At 26.8% G+C, this 19960-nt stretch overlaps 4 protein-coding genes across 7 annotated transcripts; 2 read left to right on the top strand and 2 right to left on the bottom strand.

Moving 5' to 3' along the window:
- Positions 1–264: 264 nt before the first annotated feature.
- On the bottom strand, positions 265–5201 carry LOC112600607 (transmembrane protein 68). Of its 4 annotated transcripts, none has more exons than XM_025347881.1 (8): positions 4533–5201; positions 4149–4362; positions 3929–4073; positions 1950–2044; positions 1722–1889; positions 913–1106; positions 642–845; positions 265–518 (listed from the first exon to the last, which is right to left on the bottom strand). In XM_025347881.1, the coding sequence occupies exons 2-8, from the start codon at positions 4195–4197 to the stop codon at positions 402–404; spliced, it is 972 nt and encodes a 323-aa protein (XP_025203666.1). In that variant the 5' UTR covers positions 4198–4362; positions 4533–5201; the 3' UTR covers positions 265–401. The 4 variants fall into 4 exon arrangements, with proteins under 4 accessions (XP_025203666.1, XP_025203665.1, XP_025203664.1 ...); XM_025347880.1 differs by having other exon boundaries at positions 4149–4407; XM_025347879.1 differs by having other exon boundaries at positions 4429–5201.
- Positions 5202–8208: 3007 nt separating this feature from the next.
- On the top strand, positions 8209–11987 carry LOC112600536 (separin). The gene is made up of 11 exons (XM_025347788.1): positions 8209–8744; positions 9489–9612; positions 9757–9993; positions 10067–10226; positions 10329–10447; positions 10528–10750; positions 10825–10952; positions 11013–11186; positions 11240–11407; positions 11471–11577; positions 11744–11987. Exons 1-11 carry the CDS (start codon positions 8645–8647, stop codon positions 11893–11895), a joined length of 1692 nt encoding a protein of 563 aa, XP_025203573.1. The 5' UTR covers positions 8209–8644; the 3' UTR covers positions 11896–11987.
- Positions 11988–12886: 899 nt separating this feature from the next.
- On the bottom strand, positions 12887–13632 carry LOC112600613. The gene has a single exon (XM_025347891.1). The coding sequence runs from the start codon at positions 13303–13305 to the stop codon at positions 12889–12891; it is 417 nt and encodes a 138-aa protein (XP_025203676.1). The 5' UTR covers positions 13306–13632; the 3' UTR covers positions 12887–12888.
- Positions 13633–16375: 2743 nt separating this feature from the next.
- Positions 16376–19232, top strand: LOC112600516 (suppressor of hairless protein-like). Its single transcript, XM_025347759.1, is given in 3 exon segments — positions 16376–16691; positions 17338–17863; positions 17865–19232. Coding segments are annotated over 2 exon segments (1401 nt in total). The 5' UTR covers positions 16376–16691; positions 17338–17392; the 3' UTR covers positions 18795–19232.
- Positions 19233–19960: the final 728 nt, after the last annotated feature.

The raw sequence follows: 19960 nt of genomic DNA on the forward strand, positions 1-19960 counted from the left end.
TTATGGATAATTAATATAAATTAATATACATAAATTTATTTATACTAATAATAACGACATTTTGCCTTCTCTAGAACAATTTGGAAAAATTTAATTTTGAAATTTGTGGTATGTAGCTATTTTATTAAGCCGCTTATTTTAAAATTAATTAAGTACTTATCCAAATAAAAATAAAAAATAAATTATCATAATTTTTACAGTCAGTTAAAAATTAACTTTAAACTGGTTTATATATAAGATATTACTTATAAATACTTAAAATAAATTAAGATCTCATTAATTAAATTATGCTATAGAGAAGTCGGTTACAATTTGTTAAAAATTACAATGTACCACAACACAGTCTAAGTACAGGGATAATTATTTTAAACTTCCCCATCATTAGTAAGTAAAGCGTAATGTCATGTTTTCTTTTTACTACAGCCTAAAGGGTTATAAACCCGTTCACAGAGAGCTCTTAGTATATTGCCAGGCACTTTTTGGTGTTGACATATTAATTCTTCAATTGCACTTGCCACCTAAACAAAATAAAAAAAAAGAATAAATAAATAATATACTAAAAGATATGATTAAAGCATACATAATTATATATTTTTTTAAGCCATCTTAGCTTAGTAAAACAGTTTTTTTTTAAGTATTACTTTTTTTTGTAAGTCTTCGGCTGATAGATTTGGGTCATATGGAATTGGTTTACCAATATGAGTTCTTAGTTTGACAGGAAACCATCCATATATTGGTATTATAGGCAACCTGGTCCATAAATAAATTCGCAACCAGAATCTACGACCAATACCAATACAACGGAGAGCTTCACGAATATTTTGTGTGAATACTGGTATAATAGGCTGGAACAAAATTAAATAGATTAATTTAAGAGATATAGTATATCATAAAAATTGCATAAAAACTTACTACTTTAGCATCTATAGCTACTTTAGCAAAACCAAATCGTTTTTTCCACATAAGCCTGTAATACCTGTCACCAAATTGAGCTTCATAAACACCACCAGGTGAAATTGCTAAAAGATTGTTTTCTTTTAGTATATCTGAACAAGTCTGCACAGTACCAGGTATTACTTTCAATGGTTCAGATATTATTGACCAGCCTAAACATGCATTAATAAAATAAAAATTTTAAGTGGATTTAATATTCAGTAAATTGTACATATTAAAGTACATAATATTCTATCATGTTGGGTAAACATTTTTTTGATTAAAATTTTTGAATAAAAACGTATTATTATTACTAATAACACATAAATAGTAACTAGATAAAATTTCATGTACACAGAATATTTTTATAATTTTGTAGAACAATGGCGATTTGTTGACATGAGAATTATAAATTAATATTAAAAAAGGTTTATTTATATATAATTTATTTGTTCAATAATTTTACTTTCCATTAATTTATTTACTAAATTTTTTAATATTAAGCACTTATAATGTTTGTTTGGTAAATTCCCCTACTTGTATATATATATAACTCTTCACTATATGACTAAGTGAGCATAAAAAAAATTTTGATTCAGCGAATCAGTAAGTGATTTCCTAGTCTAAAAAAAACCTGAAATGACGCTATTGATAAATCCCTTTACTGGGAAGCATTCAATCTGATATTTTCTAAATATGTATATATATTTTGTAAGTTTCTATATCAGTCTTGCTTATAGTTATTTTTAAACAGATTTTATAACAAAAACAATAATACTAATAATTACCTGGTAATTTAAATAGAAAATGATCAGCTACAGTATGAACTAATTTTGCCTTGATCAAATATATTCTAGAAATCATGTAATATAAATCAATAGGAATAGCACCATGATAATACACTAACAAAGCTGGACTGTCAATAGGCACATTTTCAATGCCATTTACTTCATATCCTAAAAAAAATTTACATTTTAATTATTAATGAAAACAATTTTAACTTTAAAATAAATTACCATGCCAAATCCAACCATGGGCATCCCATAATGCAGCTACAGTTTTTAATGCACCATCCCAAAAATTATTTTCGTATGCATTTATAAGTCTTTCTCTACAATAATACAATATTATGTATAGCTAAATGATTATTAAAATTTGAAAACAAATAAATTTTATGATTTTAAAAGTGGCATTTTTAAGTCACTTATAGTTATTATCAGAAAACTAGTATACAAAATAAAATCAATTAGGTTTTGTTTAAAATTTGATATATTAAAAATGTGTTACACTAAATATTATGAAATATAATATAATATTTAAAATTGTTATTAGAATAAAACATTTTAAGACAATATAATTTATATTAAGAAAATAAAAAATAAAAAAATAAATAAAAATAAGCTGTTGGACTTCAAGTAATTGATGAGTAATGAATTTAAAAAAATTGAATTTCAAATTCAATAAACTTAAAATTAAACAAGGAATTTTAACTAAAATACATCATTAAAAAAATAGTAAATTTTAAGTTTCAATATTTTGTTATATTTTTCAACAAAACGCTTAGATAAACAAATATTAACATGTGTAATACTTTTAAGTAACATTGACCTTATACTAAGTAAACTAAGTACAAGATAATAGATACCTATATGGCTACATTATTAATCAGTAATCAAAACCAACATTCATCATATCTTACCAGTTACCTACCAAATCTAAAATAACTAATACCATGAATTACTAGTGAATGACTAATACCAATGTAAAGACTATATAATTATAAATATGATTGTATTTTAATTTTTGACCAGTAATCTACTATATCGATAAAATGTATTATATACTATACTACACAAAATGGCATAATTTAAAATGACAATAATTTACATTAATGAAAACTTAAATAAGTATATTCTTAAGGAATTGTATAAGTATAAAGATATTTAACAACATAAAATAATAAGAATACTCATTACATTTTAAATCTATAATAAATAGTATGTTTTTTTATACAATTAAGTAAACTTTTCATTTTATGATTTTTTTCAAGGATATATTGTAGTAATTGGATATAACTCATAGCATGTACTTATTATGGATTTCCAGAACCAACAAGCAATAATTTAAATACTTTAATTATGGTTCATAACTATAACCTTATCAGGTGAATTATTGCACAATTACAGAAATTCTAGAATTATTTTATTTTTCCTGAATATTATTTGACCTATCACCTTAAAGACAACATTGTACTTAATCATTGTATTAAATTTACAGTTTACTATTTTATAACAATAAATAAATAATAATACTAATTAAATTATTTAGATAAAATCTATTAAAAAACTTATTAATAAGGTAAGTGAACATGATCTAAAAATAGTAATAGTATAAATGTGTGGTGCAACTGAAAGTCAGCCAAGTTTCAGAAGCCAATTATGAGCATTTTAAACTTTACAACAAAATACATTCAGGCTACTGTTTTTCTCATTACTTTGTGACAAATTTTTGGGAAAAATAAAAATTTTTAAATTGAAATATACCTACACATGCTTTAAAAAAAAAAAAAAAAATGTGAAAGAAAAAAATTTAACACACAACAAATTAAATTAAAAAATATATTTTACTTGGCAAATAATTCTTATAAACTGAAGGAAGTATATTCTCAAAAATGTACAATATATATATTTTTAGCATTTTACTAATTTAATTAAAAAGAGACACCTGTTACTTTTACAGTTGATTGATAATTTTTCAATAATTTCTATCTCTATAAAAGTACAGGTTTGTTTTATTTTTTTATAAATTAGATTATGTAAACTAATATAGTTGTAACTGGTTACCACGTAAGATACTTATGTTCAATTTACTTCAAATACATATTAAAGTCCTAATAATCCTTTTACTATTTCAATTAGTTATTCCTACAATTTATTAAGATCATTTATTATTGCCAATTTATAAAATGTAAGTCTTTAAATACATATATTTATACCTGTGAAGTTTATAGACGTATAGTATAATACCAGTTATGTTAAATAATAGTACAATGGTGAGCGGCAACAAGAATGTGACAATGAGTGGCCAAAGCAGCCATGTCATCCAAAGCCACAAATCAACATCTACTCCAATGTAGCCGACTGTAACATTCAAATTTTAATCAAATAACCAGTAACAACGGAAAACATTATGTTCCTTAATTATGTGACACATACCCGTGATTGAAGCGGTATAGTTGTTTGCATTGCTAAACAGTGACAACATAGTTTACTCGTCGTTGAGTGAGAAATATCTAGTAGAACAGTTGAAGATGTTCGTCCGTACTGTGCGTTTCCGTGTGGTTGAGTGCTTACAGGTCACACCTTAAATCGTGTTTAGCGCTGGACATGTCTGAAGAAAACTGACCTTTGGACACATACTACAACGCACCTACAGGTTATGGGTGTGTAGTTTGTTTTTTTTTGTTACCCACTCCTTTATTCAAAAATTACATACATACAAAATGCGCTGACGGAGTAACAATTGAATTTATGGTACGGAATCAAAAGTGCGTCGGTCGACAAGTTTTTTTCCAGAAGATTTTTTACTATTCTACTTACATTAAGTTCATTCTTCTTCGAACACCACCACCGCCGAAAATGGACTTGCTGTTGCTACGACACGATTATTGTTTTCCGGCGGTGTCGCACGTTGGAAATAGAAGCGATTGAAACGTTGACTGACGAGTACACGACTGGCGAGTGGCGACTAGCGACTGCAGTGAGTAGTGACTGGCCTGCACACTGTGCACAGTACACAAGTGGCAACAGCAATCAGCAAACGAATTACGTGTAGTGCGTACTAATACCAAACGATAACGAACGACGGTTGACCGAATACACCGAAGTGTTCACTACTCATGGTCACGTTGATAAGGTGATGAAGAAATTAGGACAGGTAGGGGTGAAAGTCGTTTTCGGAGTATTAAATAATTATTTACATCGGGATTCGGAATAAAGGTGAGGACTACAGTAACGGTACTATATAATCGCCAACCGGTGAAGTGACGTCGCATTACTGGCATTCAGCATTGCGCCATTGCCCGTAATCTGTGACTACGATGATTGCTATCGTCTTGGACGCTTTTGCGCTTATTTTGACCGCCAAGAACCGTTTGCTTCGACATTTGCACAGCTATCTCACCATTTTCACCTGAAATAACCTATTAAATTCCCTACCTAGTACCTGCCACTACACTGCACTCACTGAAGCCATTTAACCAACACCAGACGGTAAGACGCCGTACGTTGTGCGTATAAATAAAACCTTAAACGTGATTTAGCGATTACGCAACGCATTTGTATTGATTATATAAGCTAGGTGTCGTTAAGTAAAAGTATAAAATTATCAGTGTAATGAGACATGAGTATTGAGTAGCGAGTATCCCCATTGACTAATGACTAATACTCATTAGTGATATGGTAAACAGTTTTCGGTACGTTCAAACTTTAACCGCTGCTGACCGCTAAATTCTGCAAGCTCGTACGACGATGAAGTACTATGTTGAGTGTTCGTCGTTGTCACTTTGTCACATGTCAATCGTATTCGTTGGAATTGCAGACATGACATCAGCCTGAAATTACTGAATGACTATTATTATTTACGTATATTTTTCATTTGTCTATTAATCGACAAAACTCGGTTTAATTGATATAATACTCTGATGTTGACTAATGACAAAATGGTTCAATCTTCAACTTCCAATATCTCTTCTAGAAGGACATGTATCTCATTAATTATTGACACTTTTGAGAGTCAAATCAAAAAAATTGTAATATTTTTCTTGATGAATTACAAAAACAACAATAATAAGAAAAATGATAAATTTTAATAATGTTGTATTATTTTATTTCAATTCAAAAATGAACAATTATATATACATGACATTTTCATAAAATGTATAGGTACGTTAGTATTTTCTACACTTGGTACACTTTGGGATATAAATGGACATTTGCATAATTATTTTCTTAGCTGTTTATTTAAAGTTCAAATTTTAATAAAATTCGTAAAACTACCTATTAAAAACTTGTTGGGTAATTATTTTGTTAAAAATTTTTTGAAATATTCAAATTTTACAACTTTGAATTAAATATTTTAATTCAATGTTCCCTACAATAAGTTTTTACTTAAGCCCAAAAATCTTAAAAATTTAGGTATAAACAAACATTTTTTTTTTTTATTGACATTTACTGAATTACATTTCAAATGTTAACGAATTGGATATTTAACAAAAAATAACAATTTTAGTTTTTTTTTGTTGTCATTTAAGAATATTTTTCATGAGAATATTTATGCCGGTTTATTTCTCAAAATAATATTTTAAAAATATTTAGATAAATTTTAAGCTTTGTATATTTTAACACAGACCTATTCTTACCGTTCTACAGTAAGTTGATATTGACTTGTAACTCGTAAGTGAATATTATAAATAGGTAAGTATTTATTGTTATATTATAATTATATTATAATATATTTTTAACATTTATTTTTATTAAAGTATCTAAAAAAAATATTTTTACAATAATTGTAAGTGTTGTAGGTAGGTATTTGATTGAATGAAGAGACCTTTCAATTAAGGCATTTTAGGGTTGGTGATGATGATGAATAACAATATAATAAATACAATGTTTTCTGCAAAAACTAATCTAATAGGTATGTTATTAAATAAATTACCATCATAGTAATTAATAATCGATATAACCAAACGTGTTGTCACTGTTGTCAGTTTATAAATAATATATTTAAGTATGACAAGGTACAAATGGAAGAATGATAACAGATTTTCAAAAATACAATTTTATACTAGATTTTTTAATTTTCATAAATATGTAATTAATAACTATGTACCAATTTATATATATTTTAATATGCAAAAAGATAAAAAATTTTAACTTACACAAGGCTGATAAATCACTTTGCTTAGAATTATTTTTTAAATATACCTAGGTACCTAATAATTTATCATTTAATTCAAATTTAATATATCCGTTACAGTGACCTACTCAAACTCAATGACAAATTACCCTCGACATCATAAATGTATACATCATACCGTTTTACTTGCTTGATTTTTTTTCATATTTTAGGTACCTAGTCAGATAGCCGATAGGTATTGAATGAACAATAATTTTTTAACTTAGTAATAGTATTTACTATTCATTACTATTATTAATATATCAATAATTCAATAAAATTGATTTAGGTTAATCACAAACATCCGAAAAATTGAACATTGGATAATCGCGTAAATGCTACAGCTAACTAGAAAAAAATATATAACACTACGTAATTTAGGTGCTTTTTGACCACCTAACCAATGTCATTGCTAATTTTATGAATTGTCTACTGACTTGATTAACAAATATCTGATCCATATATTATATTTAAACGTAAGATGTTTTGTTCTCAAATATTTTTGATTTAGAATCTCTAAAAAGGTTTTGTGGTTGCAGTGTTGCACACGTTTTAAAATGAACTGTCAAATGTTGTAGTAAAAGGATTTTGTTTGGTCCTACCACTCCTACCCACCTAATACCTATACTTATAATATCTCTATAATTATTGCAGTCAACTGTTCATATTTTTTCCTAAAGAATTAAGATATATATATATATATATATATATATATATATATAATATTCTTAATCCAAAATTAAAATACAATTATTAGTTATTATATTTTAAATATATTATTAATTAGTAAAATGAGTTATCTACTATAGTACATGTAAATACATTTTCATACTTTATATTCTGAAGTTAAATAAACAATAAAAACGATTGTAATTAAACTTACTCTATAATATATTAGTATGAAATATTTATATTTGCTGTTCTTTTAGTTATTATAGAGTAACAAGGAACCATACAGTTCGGCATTTTGATTTTTAAATCGCTTATTTTATGTTATAGTCAAATATGCATGTATGTGTATCGTTAACTATTGTTATGGAAAATAATAATAATTTAATAAATGAATAAACTAAAATTTTGATGTTTCGTTATAGTATTAAGAGAAAAGTGAATAAACATTAATAATAAATTTGAAAGGAAATAACAACGTGTAATTTTTTTATTATGGTGGACGGCAGTACTTACCTATCATAATTATTAATTTATCACTTTATCAGTATTTTATAATATATTGAATTTGAACTAATTGACATTGGAACAACTATTTAGTGGAACAAAAGGTAGTAACGTGGTTTAAACCATGAAAACACAAAATATCAATTCGTGCCATTCGTGGTATAAACCTTGCTGTACTGCTATCGCGCGTGTTTACAATATTATTGTTTATGTTATTTATATTTAAAACTTAAACCGACTATGGTTTTCGGTGACTAGATGTGAGTACACAGTTCATAGAAAAGTATAAAAATAAAATTTTCAACTACAAGCTAATACATGCAGATACAAATTCACTACATTGAAGACATTCAACACATTTATAGTATTATATTACTATAATAATGTACCTATTACATATATAACACCATTGTTATCGTGTTAAATTATTTGTCTAACGCTGTTGATTTCAAATTTTACTCCGTTTCTCCGGAAGAAGATCACACATCACCGGAAGAAATAATAAATGTGAGGAGTTTTCGGCTCATTGTTTAGTAGGTTGATGACGGGTCGTTAACGATAATCGTTCATTCTCGTTACTATGGAAGCGGATGCTGTGTGCCGGACTGTCCTCAATGAAATCGAGGAGTGTTTGTCGCAAATAAAACGAATGCCTTTGCCACCATTTCCTGTTTACGAGAGTAAGTTTCAATCATTGCTGATATACTGCTTACGTTTCTATTAAAGGTGTTAGCTGTTAGGTTATAATTTTCATAATTATTTATTTGTATGGTAAGGTACATAATAAGTACCGATCTAATAAGTATTATGGTGACTTGTTCAATTAGTGCGTACATAGGTGATTTGAAATTTAGATCAGCTGTTAGCTCTAGTATAAAATTAGGTTATTTGAAAAAAATTTTAATACTTATTTACATTGAATATAATTTTCCAAGTCAAGTTGAGTATTCTAGTTTCCTATAATCCATCATTAATATTACTGGTTTATTTTATCCATCTTCTAGATATCACTTAAAAACCTATTTTTCATACTATTATTTCAAAGTGATATACAAAATTTTATTTTTAGTGTAATATTACATATTAAATTCTATATGAAGTTTGTTTTTCATGCAGGGTTTGCACGTCAAACATAGCTACTAGTTTAGACATGGTTGGCATCTAAAGGTTTATTGATAATAGTTGTTCTGTTTTGCTGTCTGCTATAGCTAGATGTTACAGGAAAACATGCTATAAAGTTTTTGTTTGAATAAAAATATGTGTACATTATTATATTATATTGCTTATTGAATTGAATATATTTGTGAATATTAATTTATATCATTTATCTATAGTATTAAAGTATAACTGTTCATTCATAATTCATTAACTCATTAAGTTTATTGTGCATTAGAAATGTATTTTAATTTTAAAACTTTTTACAGATACTAACAAAGCTGCTGCTTATATCAGTTACCGCTTAAAAGAATATGATTCTGTTGCATATTATCTTTCTGAAGCTCATGGAGGTGGAATTCGTTCAAAACTATCATTGATAATGAATCCAGAGTAAGTTCACCAACATTGTTTTATTATTTTTTTAATCAAAATATATTCTTGTATAAGTCAATTAATAATTATTATGAATCTACTTTTAAATAATTTAATTATTGAGTTCAGTGGCAACAAGTACTTATATATATTTTATTACAGTACTGCTAGTAATAAAGAACTTAACGAGTGTTTATCCTTGAACTCAGAATATGTGACAAAAGGATACCATGGTCTTCTTGAACGTTTAAAAGAAATGCCACCTGAATGGACATTAATACAAATTACTAAAAACTATAATCCCAAAGATATAGTAACACCTAGGCCTACAGATAAACCTACAGAAGTTGGTGAACTTTTTATATCTAGATATCAGTGTGGTCAAAAATACAAAAATATGTATGATATATTAAATTTATTTGGCATTGTTATTATATTTATTATTATTTCTAATTATTTGTGTAATTTTAAGAAAGCCTTTGACCATAAAAGTAGATAAAGCCAAATCCAGTTTAGGACAAAAAACTATCTTTGAAGTTCTGAAAAAAAGCTTAGAAGATACAAATGACAGACAAAATAAAGATCCAGTAGCTATTCGGAATTTAAGAGATTCTGCTTCGCAGTCAATTAAAGTAAGCACACAATTCTAAGTATTGAAATATTTCTAAAAAGTTTATAAAATGCAAACTTTTATTTATTATTTTAGTTGTAATTAAAATTATTGTTCCTAATAGAGCATTTCACAAGAAATTCATACCAGTTGGATAAAACATTGGATTTGTATATTATTAGGCAACTATATCGATGAAAAACTTTCAACAGAAGTTTATAGTATTATCGATAATGTCATTGAGTTAGTAATTTGTATCTTATCTCTAGAAAATTGTTATTCACATATATATACAATTTGTATATATAATAAAATATTTTCAGAGAAGAAAATATGACTCTAAGTGACCGAAGTAGAATGATTTTGTATCAGATAACAAATGCAGTTGTTCAACTGACAGATGTTGAAATAAGCAACATTCTTAAAGAAGTTGACTGTTCAACTGAAGAAATGAATAAATTTGAGTCTGCTATTAATAAATATAAATTAAATGGTTCACATTTAATGTTGAAAAAAAGACATCCTGTTTTACTCATATTAGACGAGGTATGGTGTGAGTGTAGATAAAATAAAAAAAAAATAATGTATATTTATTATTTTCTGAATTTCTTGTTTCACAGCATTTAGAATGTTTACCATGGGAAACAATACCATGTTTGAAAAGACATCCTGTATCTCGTGTGTCATCTGTACATATTGCACACAGATTATATAACAAACACAAGGATTCTATTCAAAACGGATTAATGTAATATAGTTAAAAAGTATTTATATCAGTGTATGTTCTAATTGTGCAAATGATCTTTAGGAAAATTAAAAATCAAGGATATTACATTTTAAACCCAGATAAAACATTATCTAATGCAGAAAAAAGAATGTCCAGTTTCCTCAAGGAAAGAAATGTTAACTGGCCTGGTATTCAAAGTCAAGAACCTACTTCAGAACAGTTCAGTTCTATACTAAAAAAAAATAACATATTATTGTAAGTAATTGTATGATAATATTTTGAGTTGTTGACATAAAATTTTTATTTAGGTATTGTGGCCACGGCAATGGAACACAATACTTGCATAGCTTGGATTTAGATAAATTAGATCTGCAATGTATACCGATGTTGTTTGGATGTTCAAGTGTCAAACACACAGATAAGGGTGGAAGGCCTAATTTTGTGGGTGCTTCTTATGGATATTTAAAAGCTGGCTGGTAATTTATTTCTCAACTGCCACCACTATATTTTTTTTGTTAATAAATTGTTTATTTATTTAGTCCTTGTGTCATTGGTATGTTATGGAATGTAACTAGTTTAGATGCTGACAACTTGGCTAGAGCTATGCTTAATGTTTGGCTACCTGGAAATCCCATTAATCTTCAAGGTGATTTAACTATATAACATATTTTAATAATTAAATATTTGCAAATAAACATTTATAATATTTTCAAATTATTATATGTGGATTTTAGGTGTAAAATTATGCTTATCTATTGATTAGTTAAAACATATATATATATATTAATTAGTTAATGTGGATAATGTTTCAGAAAAATGGCCTAAAGAATTTTTAGATCAACAGGATTACCATATGGAAAGAGAACTCTTACGCACATTAGTAATTGCTAGAAAAACTACAAGAAGTTTTTTCAACTATGCCGCTTTAGTTGCCCGAGGCATACCGGTTATCATGACAGATTAATGTTGATAATACGGATCTAATATGATTTATATTTTAAGTTACTTAAACTTTCATATTTTTATATACTTAGTGAATAGTTTAAATTAATTGCTATTAAGTTTGTACCTATTTATAGATTTACATAATTATTACAATTTGTTTAACTATATTTTTAAGTAATAAATTGTTTATACATTTTTTTCTCATACTTTGCTGTTTATGTTATAAATTTTATAATTACATACATCTGTTATGCGTAAAATCTCTTATCAACAAAAAACTTACTAAGGTCTATCTAATAATTAAGTATTTAAAAAATAAAGAATATTACATAAAAAGATACTATATTAATTGTTCACTTAATTTAAGTTATAGAAATATTTTAGTACTTAAATTTAATCTACAAAATTGTAAAGAGTAAGTTTTAATTTTAATTAAAAAATTGAATAAAATTTAAAATCTTAAAAAATTTATCATTTTATTTTTGTTAATATTTCAATATTTCTGAGGATTATGATTTATAATTTCTCAAAAACATAGATAATATAATAATATTATGTTTTTAAAATTGTATAGTGTATATATGTCACGGGTAATGTTAACATTCGGATAATGTCGACATTATCCGGCTAATGTCGACATTAGCCATATGTTAACATTACCCGCCATGAATATTATTAAATGCCGGCTAATGTTAACATTAACCGGTTAATATGACATTAGCCAAGGACTTATGGATAATGTCTTAACAACTATAAAATTGCATCATGCATGATAGGAAATCATTTTAAATTATTAGCAATATTAAATATATTTTAGATACAATTAACCATATGCCAAAAAAAAAAGATACAATAATTACTAATTACCATAAAATACATAATACGAGTATAATTTAAATGAGCTTATTTTTCATTTTTAATAACCTAATCTACTAATAATACAATATTAAATTTTATTTTATATTTTAAGATTTTTTTTTAAATAGTATTTAAGAATAGAATGAATGTGTTATTATTTATTATTACATGGCATACTTCCATGACATTTTGAATTACACAAAATATTAGATGATTTACACTTACAACGATTGGTATCACATTTACCTTTGCATGAACACCTTTTGTATCCTTGACCACCACTACCGTCTGATATTAGACCAGCAATTTCCCTCAATGATTTTTCTATAGGTACCACCTCATCAAGCGGTATTAATGATATCGGACAAACACCAAACTGGTTTCTGGTATATAACTGTGGCAAAGTACCATATTTATTACCAAGTTTATAATATTGTTCGTCCTCAATAGCCACAACTGCAAATAAAATATTTCTTGGGTCTGCTCGTCCTCTGTCGACATCGGGTAAAGTGACTCTCACACTATCTCCGACGTTAGCTGGGGGAAACTTATGGATAGACCTAAATTTCATTTTTTTCAGCTTGATTTATCAAACAAATTTCAGAATTTTTTCTATTATTATCGATTGATTATCAGTAAGATAAGCTGGGGTCAGTGGTCACGTTAAATTAATATACCAAGCAGTGATGAAACTTAAATAAATTAAATAGTACATAACTTTTAACATTATCCAAAATTGACTGGCTAAGGTTAACATTATCCGGATAATGTTGATATTTCAAGTTTATAAACGAAAAATTACACATTAGCCAACATGGATGGCTAATGTCGACATTAGCCGGATAATGTCGACATTATCCGAATGTTAACATTACCCGTAACATATATATTAGTGCAACTGCTCAAACTTTTTTGTTCGCTGAGCTCTTATGCTTCTAAAAAGAAATACAGAGTTTCAAAAATCAAAAATGTATTTGAGACAACAATAATTTATAAATAATTTTGTCAATTGTAAATGATTTTTTTTTTCAGTAAAATATAAATATATACAAATTATTTAATTAATTAAATTGGAAAAAAGAAAATATTATTTTATAAATTTTAATATTTAGTAATTATAATGTGTTTTTTTTATTGATCAGTATTTTAATATTTGGCTTGATAGACAAGAGTTGTATTTACATGTCTACTTTTCAGCCTCTAATTTGTTGCGACATTTTATTTTTGTCGATGCATACGATGAAAATCTGGTTTCATACAGATAAGTTGTTGCAAAAGAAAGAAGTGCTAATATAGTTTTTTTTTAGCTAGAGATTGATATTCATTAGTAATACTGCTACTACACTAAAAATCTGTTAATGATATTTTATCAAATAAAGTTTTTAAAGATGAGTCTGTGGTTATTTCAATACATTCTTCATACTCCGTTATAGATAACGCTTATCGTTGATTAAAATAAGATTTTTAACTCAATTATATTGGATAAATTCTGTATTTTTACTCTCTGAAAAATATTTTTCTTATGGACAATAGTATTTCATTTAAATTTTGTTCAATTTCGCTATTTATTTTATCAAATTCTTCAATATAGCCATAAGTCAATTCTAAATATTTCTTTAACAAATCAAATTTATCAATTTTATTTTGAAAAAAACACAGCCCAAAATTTAATTTTTTTTTTAAAGCTCGGATTTTGTTATTTGCCGTGAAAACTGTGATCATTTTAACTTGTATTGATAAGTTTAATTAATTATTGTGAAAATATCAGCTAAGTAACTAAGTTGAAATAACCAAATTTTATCAATAAGGGTGAGCTTTAAATTAAATAGGTTTACAGTGAAAAAAACGTGTAATTCAAGTAAGTCAGTAAGTGTACAAGTGTTTTTCCACGAGAAAGCCATCTTCCTCTGTATGGTAAAATAGTAATTTATGAATACTTCCTATATCTTCACACAAAACTGTAAACAGACTTATGCTCAATGGTCGAGGTTTTACGAAATTTATAATCTTCACTGCCTCATCGAGAATATTTTTAAGAGGTATTGGCATCTTTTTAATATTGAGTGCTTGACATTGAAAAATGCAATGACTATTACTACAATTGTTTGTTAGCTCTTTAATTCGCGAAATCACATCAGCAGTTATTCCAATCATTGCCTTCGCCCCGTCTTTACAAATATCAATACAGTTATCTCAAGTCAATCCTTCTATTTCGAAAAGATTGTTTAGCATTACTGCATTAGTATATTAAAAATTTTACGACCAGTTGTATAATTGGACAAAGGTGGACATAATAAGAATAAGAAGTCTTCTTCAAGAGAAGTTTGATATTTACACCAAACAAATAGGTACAAGTAATACAGCGAATAATTTAAATTTAATTAATACAGAAATGGCCAGGGAACCACGGAGCTCTTAAACTACTCTCGTGGAGCACAGTTTGAGAACCGCTGTACAATCGGCACATTTTTAACTTAATTAATTGTATTTGTATTAATTTCATTATTATGATTATTGATTTATAAATTATTATTTTTACTTGGGGGTTTTATATTAAAAGAACCTAAATCTGTATTTAATGTTTAAGGAGCACTTCAAAATACCACACAACTTGAGAAACTTCCGCTGAATTCGTTATAGTTGACAGTTCTCGTCATAACTCATATTGTAGCGTTTACTGACAAAAGTGAATTATAGAACACATCCCAGAATTTTAGATATTTATAATACCTCGGTTATAATTTTACCTACTTAAAAAATAAAGTAAATAAGTAATAAAGAGGCTTAATAAATCTAGTGGCGTAGTTATGATTTTGTTCTTGGGGGATGTATAATTTATTGGATAAGCATAAAATGGGGGGCTTATAACCATATCCTTATAAGTTATAGCCTTATATCGCAATCGCATATTATATCCGTGATTAAAACATAATATTTCATCGAGTACTAATCAATGCATTAAATATAAAAAAGGTTCTGAGGGGGGATCTGTCCTCATATCACACCTATAACTATGCCACTGAATAAATTTAATTATTAAAATAACTTAATATTACAATTATTGAACGGTGCATAACAAAATAGCCAATATAGTATTTTAATATTTACACCTACTATATTAGTTTTTTTTTTATCGAAAAAATATTTTGTTATTGAAGTTACTTATTAAAATTTTAAATTGAAAATATTTTAGTAACCAATATTAATCGGTTGGATCGTACGATTATTGTAATTACCTACTTTTCGTAGTATCATTATTCATTACTAACTAGATATCTAGCCACCTAGGTATACTTACTTTTGTTTTTTTAATTTGTTTGTGAGGTCGAGAGAATTTTGTAATAAAAAAAATTTTTAACTAGATTATTTAGCTACTAGCACCAACTGGAAGGGTGTATAAAATGGAATTGATTAAGTTTTCAGTCTATTTTATTTGTATTAAAAATTATTATTACATAATAAAGGTTTAGGAAAAAAACCCGCGAAGAATTTGATTATTTCTTTTTAGGTTGGTTTTATTAGTTTATATGTTGTTATCGCGTTGTGATTGTATGGTTTGAGTCTTCCTGATAATAATGTTATCACAATTCCCAATCCTAACTCGTTATTAGTAACTATTGTCTAATGTCTATTAATTATTAGGTAAAACAGTATTACTGTATTATGTCTGTATTTGTTAGTTGTATTGTGTTGGTATATATTTTTTAACGAACTTAACGAATATATTATTCGTTATTATTTTTCGTATTTATACCAAACTCACTTAAATAGTTCATCAACAGTGTCGTTTTTGGTTGCTAAATAATATTCTAATACATTTAATATCAAGGTGTTAACTATTCGAAACGTTTCATTTAGATATTCTACACGCTTGTAAAGTACCTATGAATTGAATACTTTTACTCTGAAGTTGGATTCGGTGATTGAGATATGAATATTGTAGAAGTTAATTCCATGGTAAGTAATTTTTTAAAAATGTTTTTGTTGTGCATTGTTTAATTGTTATAGGTAGCTTAATGTTGTTTTGTATTAATTATTCATAGAATATAATATGTAGTAAAATAATATATTGCTGTGAGCTCACAGATCTTAGCAAACATCAAAGAATATGTTTCAAAGTATATGCTTTGGTATACATATATTTAATGTGTAAATGTAGTTTGGTTAGGTTGATTTAATTTTAAAAAATTCATGTAGGTAACTATATTTTTATATAGGTATTACCTATATGAATATAATTGATAAATGTAATATTGAACATTTTTTTAGAGTATATGCTTTGGTATACATATGTTTAATGTGTAAATGTAGTTAGGTTAGGTTGATTTAATTTTAAAAATTCATGTAGGTAACTATATTTTTATATAGGTATTACCTATATGATTATAATTGATAAATGTAATATTGAACATTTTTTTAGTGCCAATTTATTTTATTCATTAGTAAATAGTAATTATAACTTTTATTTTAATTTGATGTTAAATATTTAATTCATACAAAATTATTAAGTAACTACTTATATTAAATATAAATGTTAAATAATTTTAGTATTATAAAAATTGTAGAATATTATGTTTTACAAATTAAAATTTTTTTTTCTCAGGTTTATAAATAGAAATTGAACTATATTTACAACAGTGTATTTGTTTTCTACAACAATGCCTCATCATTATGGTCTAGAAATGACTACGCAGATTCGACCTGAAAAGAAGCTGACTAAAGATGCTATGGAAAGATATTTACTTGATCGCAATGACTTGGTCTTAGTTATACTTCATGCTAAAGTTGCTCAAAAGTCTTATGGTACTGAAAAACGCTTTTTCTGTCCACCTCCATGTGTTTATCTTTTTGGCAATGGCTGGAATTTACGTCAACAGCAGCTGCTCAGAGAAGGAGTGACTGAAGCTAATTCTCAAATGAGTGCGTTTATTGGTATTGGTAGCGCAGATCAAGATTTGCAACCACTTGATCTTAATAATATTAAACAATATTGTGCAGCTAAAACTTTATTTATATCTGATTCTGATAAGCGCAAGCATTTTATGCTGATGGTTAGAATGTTTTACAACAATGGTTACGACATTGGAACTTTCCATAGTAAACGAATCAAAGTAATATCTAAACCTTCAAAAAAAAAAACAATCCCTAAAAAACGCTGATTTATGTATAGCTAGTGGTACAAAAGTAGCATTGTTCAATAGGCTTAGATCACAGACAGTGAGCACTCGATATTTACATGTTGAAAATGGGACCTTTCATGCTAGTTCAACACAGTGGGGAGCTTTTATCATTTACTTATTGGATGATGATGAAAGTGAAAGTGATATGTTCAATGTTCGAGATGGTTACATTCATTATGGTAGTACTGTGAAATTAGTGTGCAGTGTTTCTGGAATGGCCTTACCTCGATTAGTTATCAGAAAAGTTGATAAACAAACAGCATTGCTAGAAGCTGATGATCCGGTGTCACAATTGCACAAATGCGCTTTTTACATGAAAGACACTAATCATATGTATTTATGTTTATCCCAAGAACGTATAACAAATTTCAATGCCACGCCATGTCCAAAAGGGCCAAATAAAGAAATGATCAATGATGGAGCTTGTTGGACTATAATTAGTACAGACAAAGCAGAATACCAATTTTATGAAGGAATGGGACCTGTAAATTCTCCTATAACACCTGTACCAGTAGTGCATGGACTAAATACTAATGGTGGTGGCGATGTGGCTATGTTAGAACTAAGTGGGGAAAATTTTACACCACATCTACAAGTATGGTTTGGAAATGTTGAGTCTGAAACTATGTTTCGTTGCCAAGAGAGTATGATTGCAGTTGTGCCAGATATTTCTTCATTTAGAGGAGACTGGTCATGGGTGAAACAGCTTACACAAGTACCAGTGTCATTAGTAAGGAATGATGGGATTATCTATGCTACAGGATTAACTTTTACATATACACCTGAACCAGGCCCAAGAAATCGTGTAACACCAGCTGACAAAATAATGCGAACATCTACTTCAAAAAATAATTTTTCACTATCACATATTATGAGTTGATTATAAAAAGGGTATTATTTTTAATAGTATTATTTATTTTACAGTTAACAGGGTATATGACTGATAATTGACTGAATGAAACAACAATACAATGTATTGACTTTTGATAGTAAAGTAGTAATTAATAGTAGAGATGTTTCAGATAAATAATTTATTTAAAACTGGATACCAAGTATAGATTAAATAATAATGCTTTGAGTACTGTTTAAAAACTATCATAGGTTGAGAAAAAATGTTTTTGTTTTACATCAAATAATAAGGTATTGCTCAGTGACTAAATGATAAATATGATTTTAAGTAATTGGCCTTCATGTAATCACCGTGTACTTGGAATATCTCTGATAAAATGCCTAATGAGATAAATATAAGAGTATATATATATTTTTTGTAATTTTTTTTTAAAAATAACTATACATAAGTAATATTATTGCTCAAATTTTACTTTTTATTTTAGTAATGTTTTTATTTCTGTATCAGATTTTAAGAGTGCTTCAAAATCATTCATTTTATATAATGATCTATTTATCATAAATGTATTGCAAATCGTTCAAAATGTTAATAAATAAAATTATCATGAATTGTAAATATATTATATTGGACAGCTAACTTTATCATTTGTTATTGTTTACTACAGACAAATTAAAGTTTTTAAAATATTATTATGTAAACATTTAAAAAAATAATCTAATATTTCTTGTAAAATATTAAAATATATTATATAGGAGTGTATGTGTTTTTTTAAATTTTAGTTAATATTCATAGATAACTAATAATTTATTTTCCACAAAAAGATTAACCTATATTAGTTTCAAAGGTTATAATGTCTAGAAAATAGATGGATATAGGTACCTACCTATATATCATACGATGAAAGTCAAATGGTTTAAAATTGATATATTAAATCATGTATTTGAATCTCATGAATTATGATAAATATGACAGGTATAATGATTAATAGATGTTTTTTTAAAATTATAAATGGCATTTGAAATTAAATTTTTTATTTAGGTATTTTTGTGCGAGAAGTAAATTCAACGACATTAACTTAGTCTGCGAATTATAAAATTGTGGCGTATATTGTAGGTATAATATGAGTTGAGCAGCTGTATACTTAGTAGAATATCATGCTAACTATTTGATATAGGTACCACGTCACCACGTAAATT

The sequence above is a fragment of the Melanaphis sacchari genome, unplaced genomic scaffold, assembly GCF_002803265.2.
Source record: "Melanaphis sacchari strain LSU unplaced genomic scaffold, SCAv2.0 Contig65_pilon_pilon, whole genome shotgun sequence".
Lineage (NCBI taxonomy): Eukaryota > Metazoa > Arthropoda > Insecta > Hemiptera > Aphididae > Melanaphis > Melanaphis sacchari.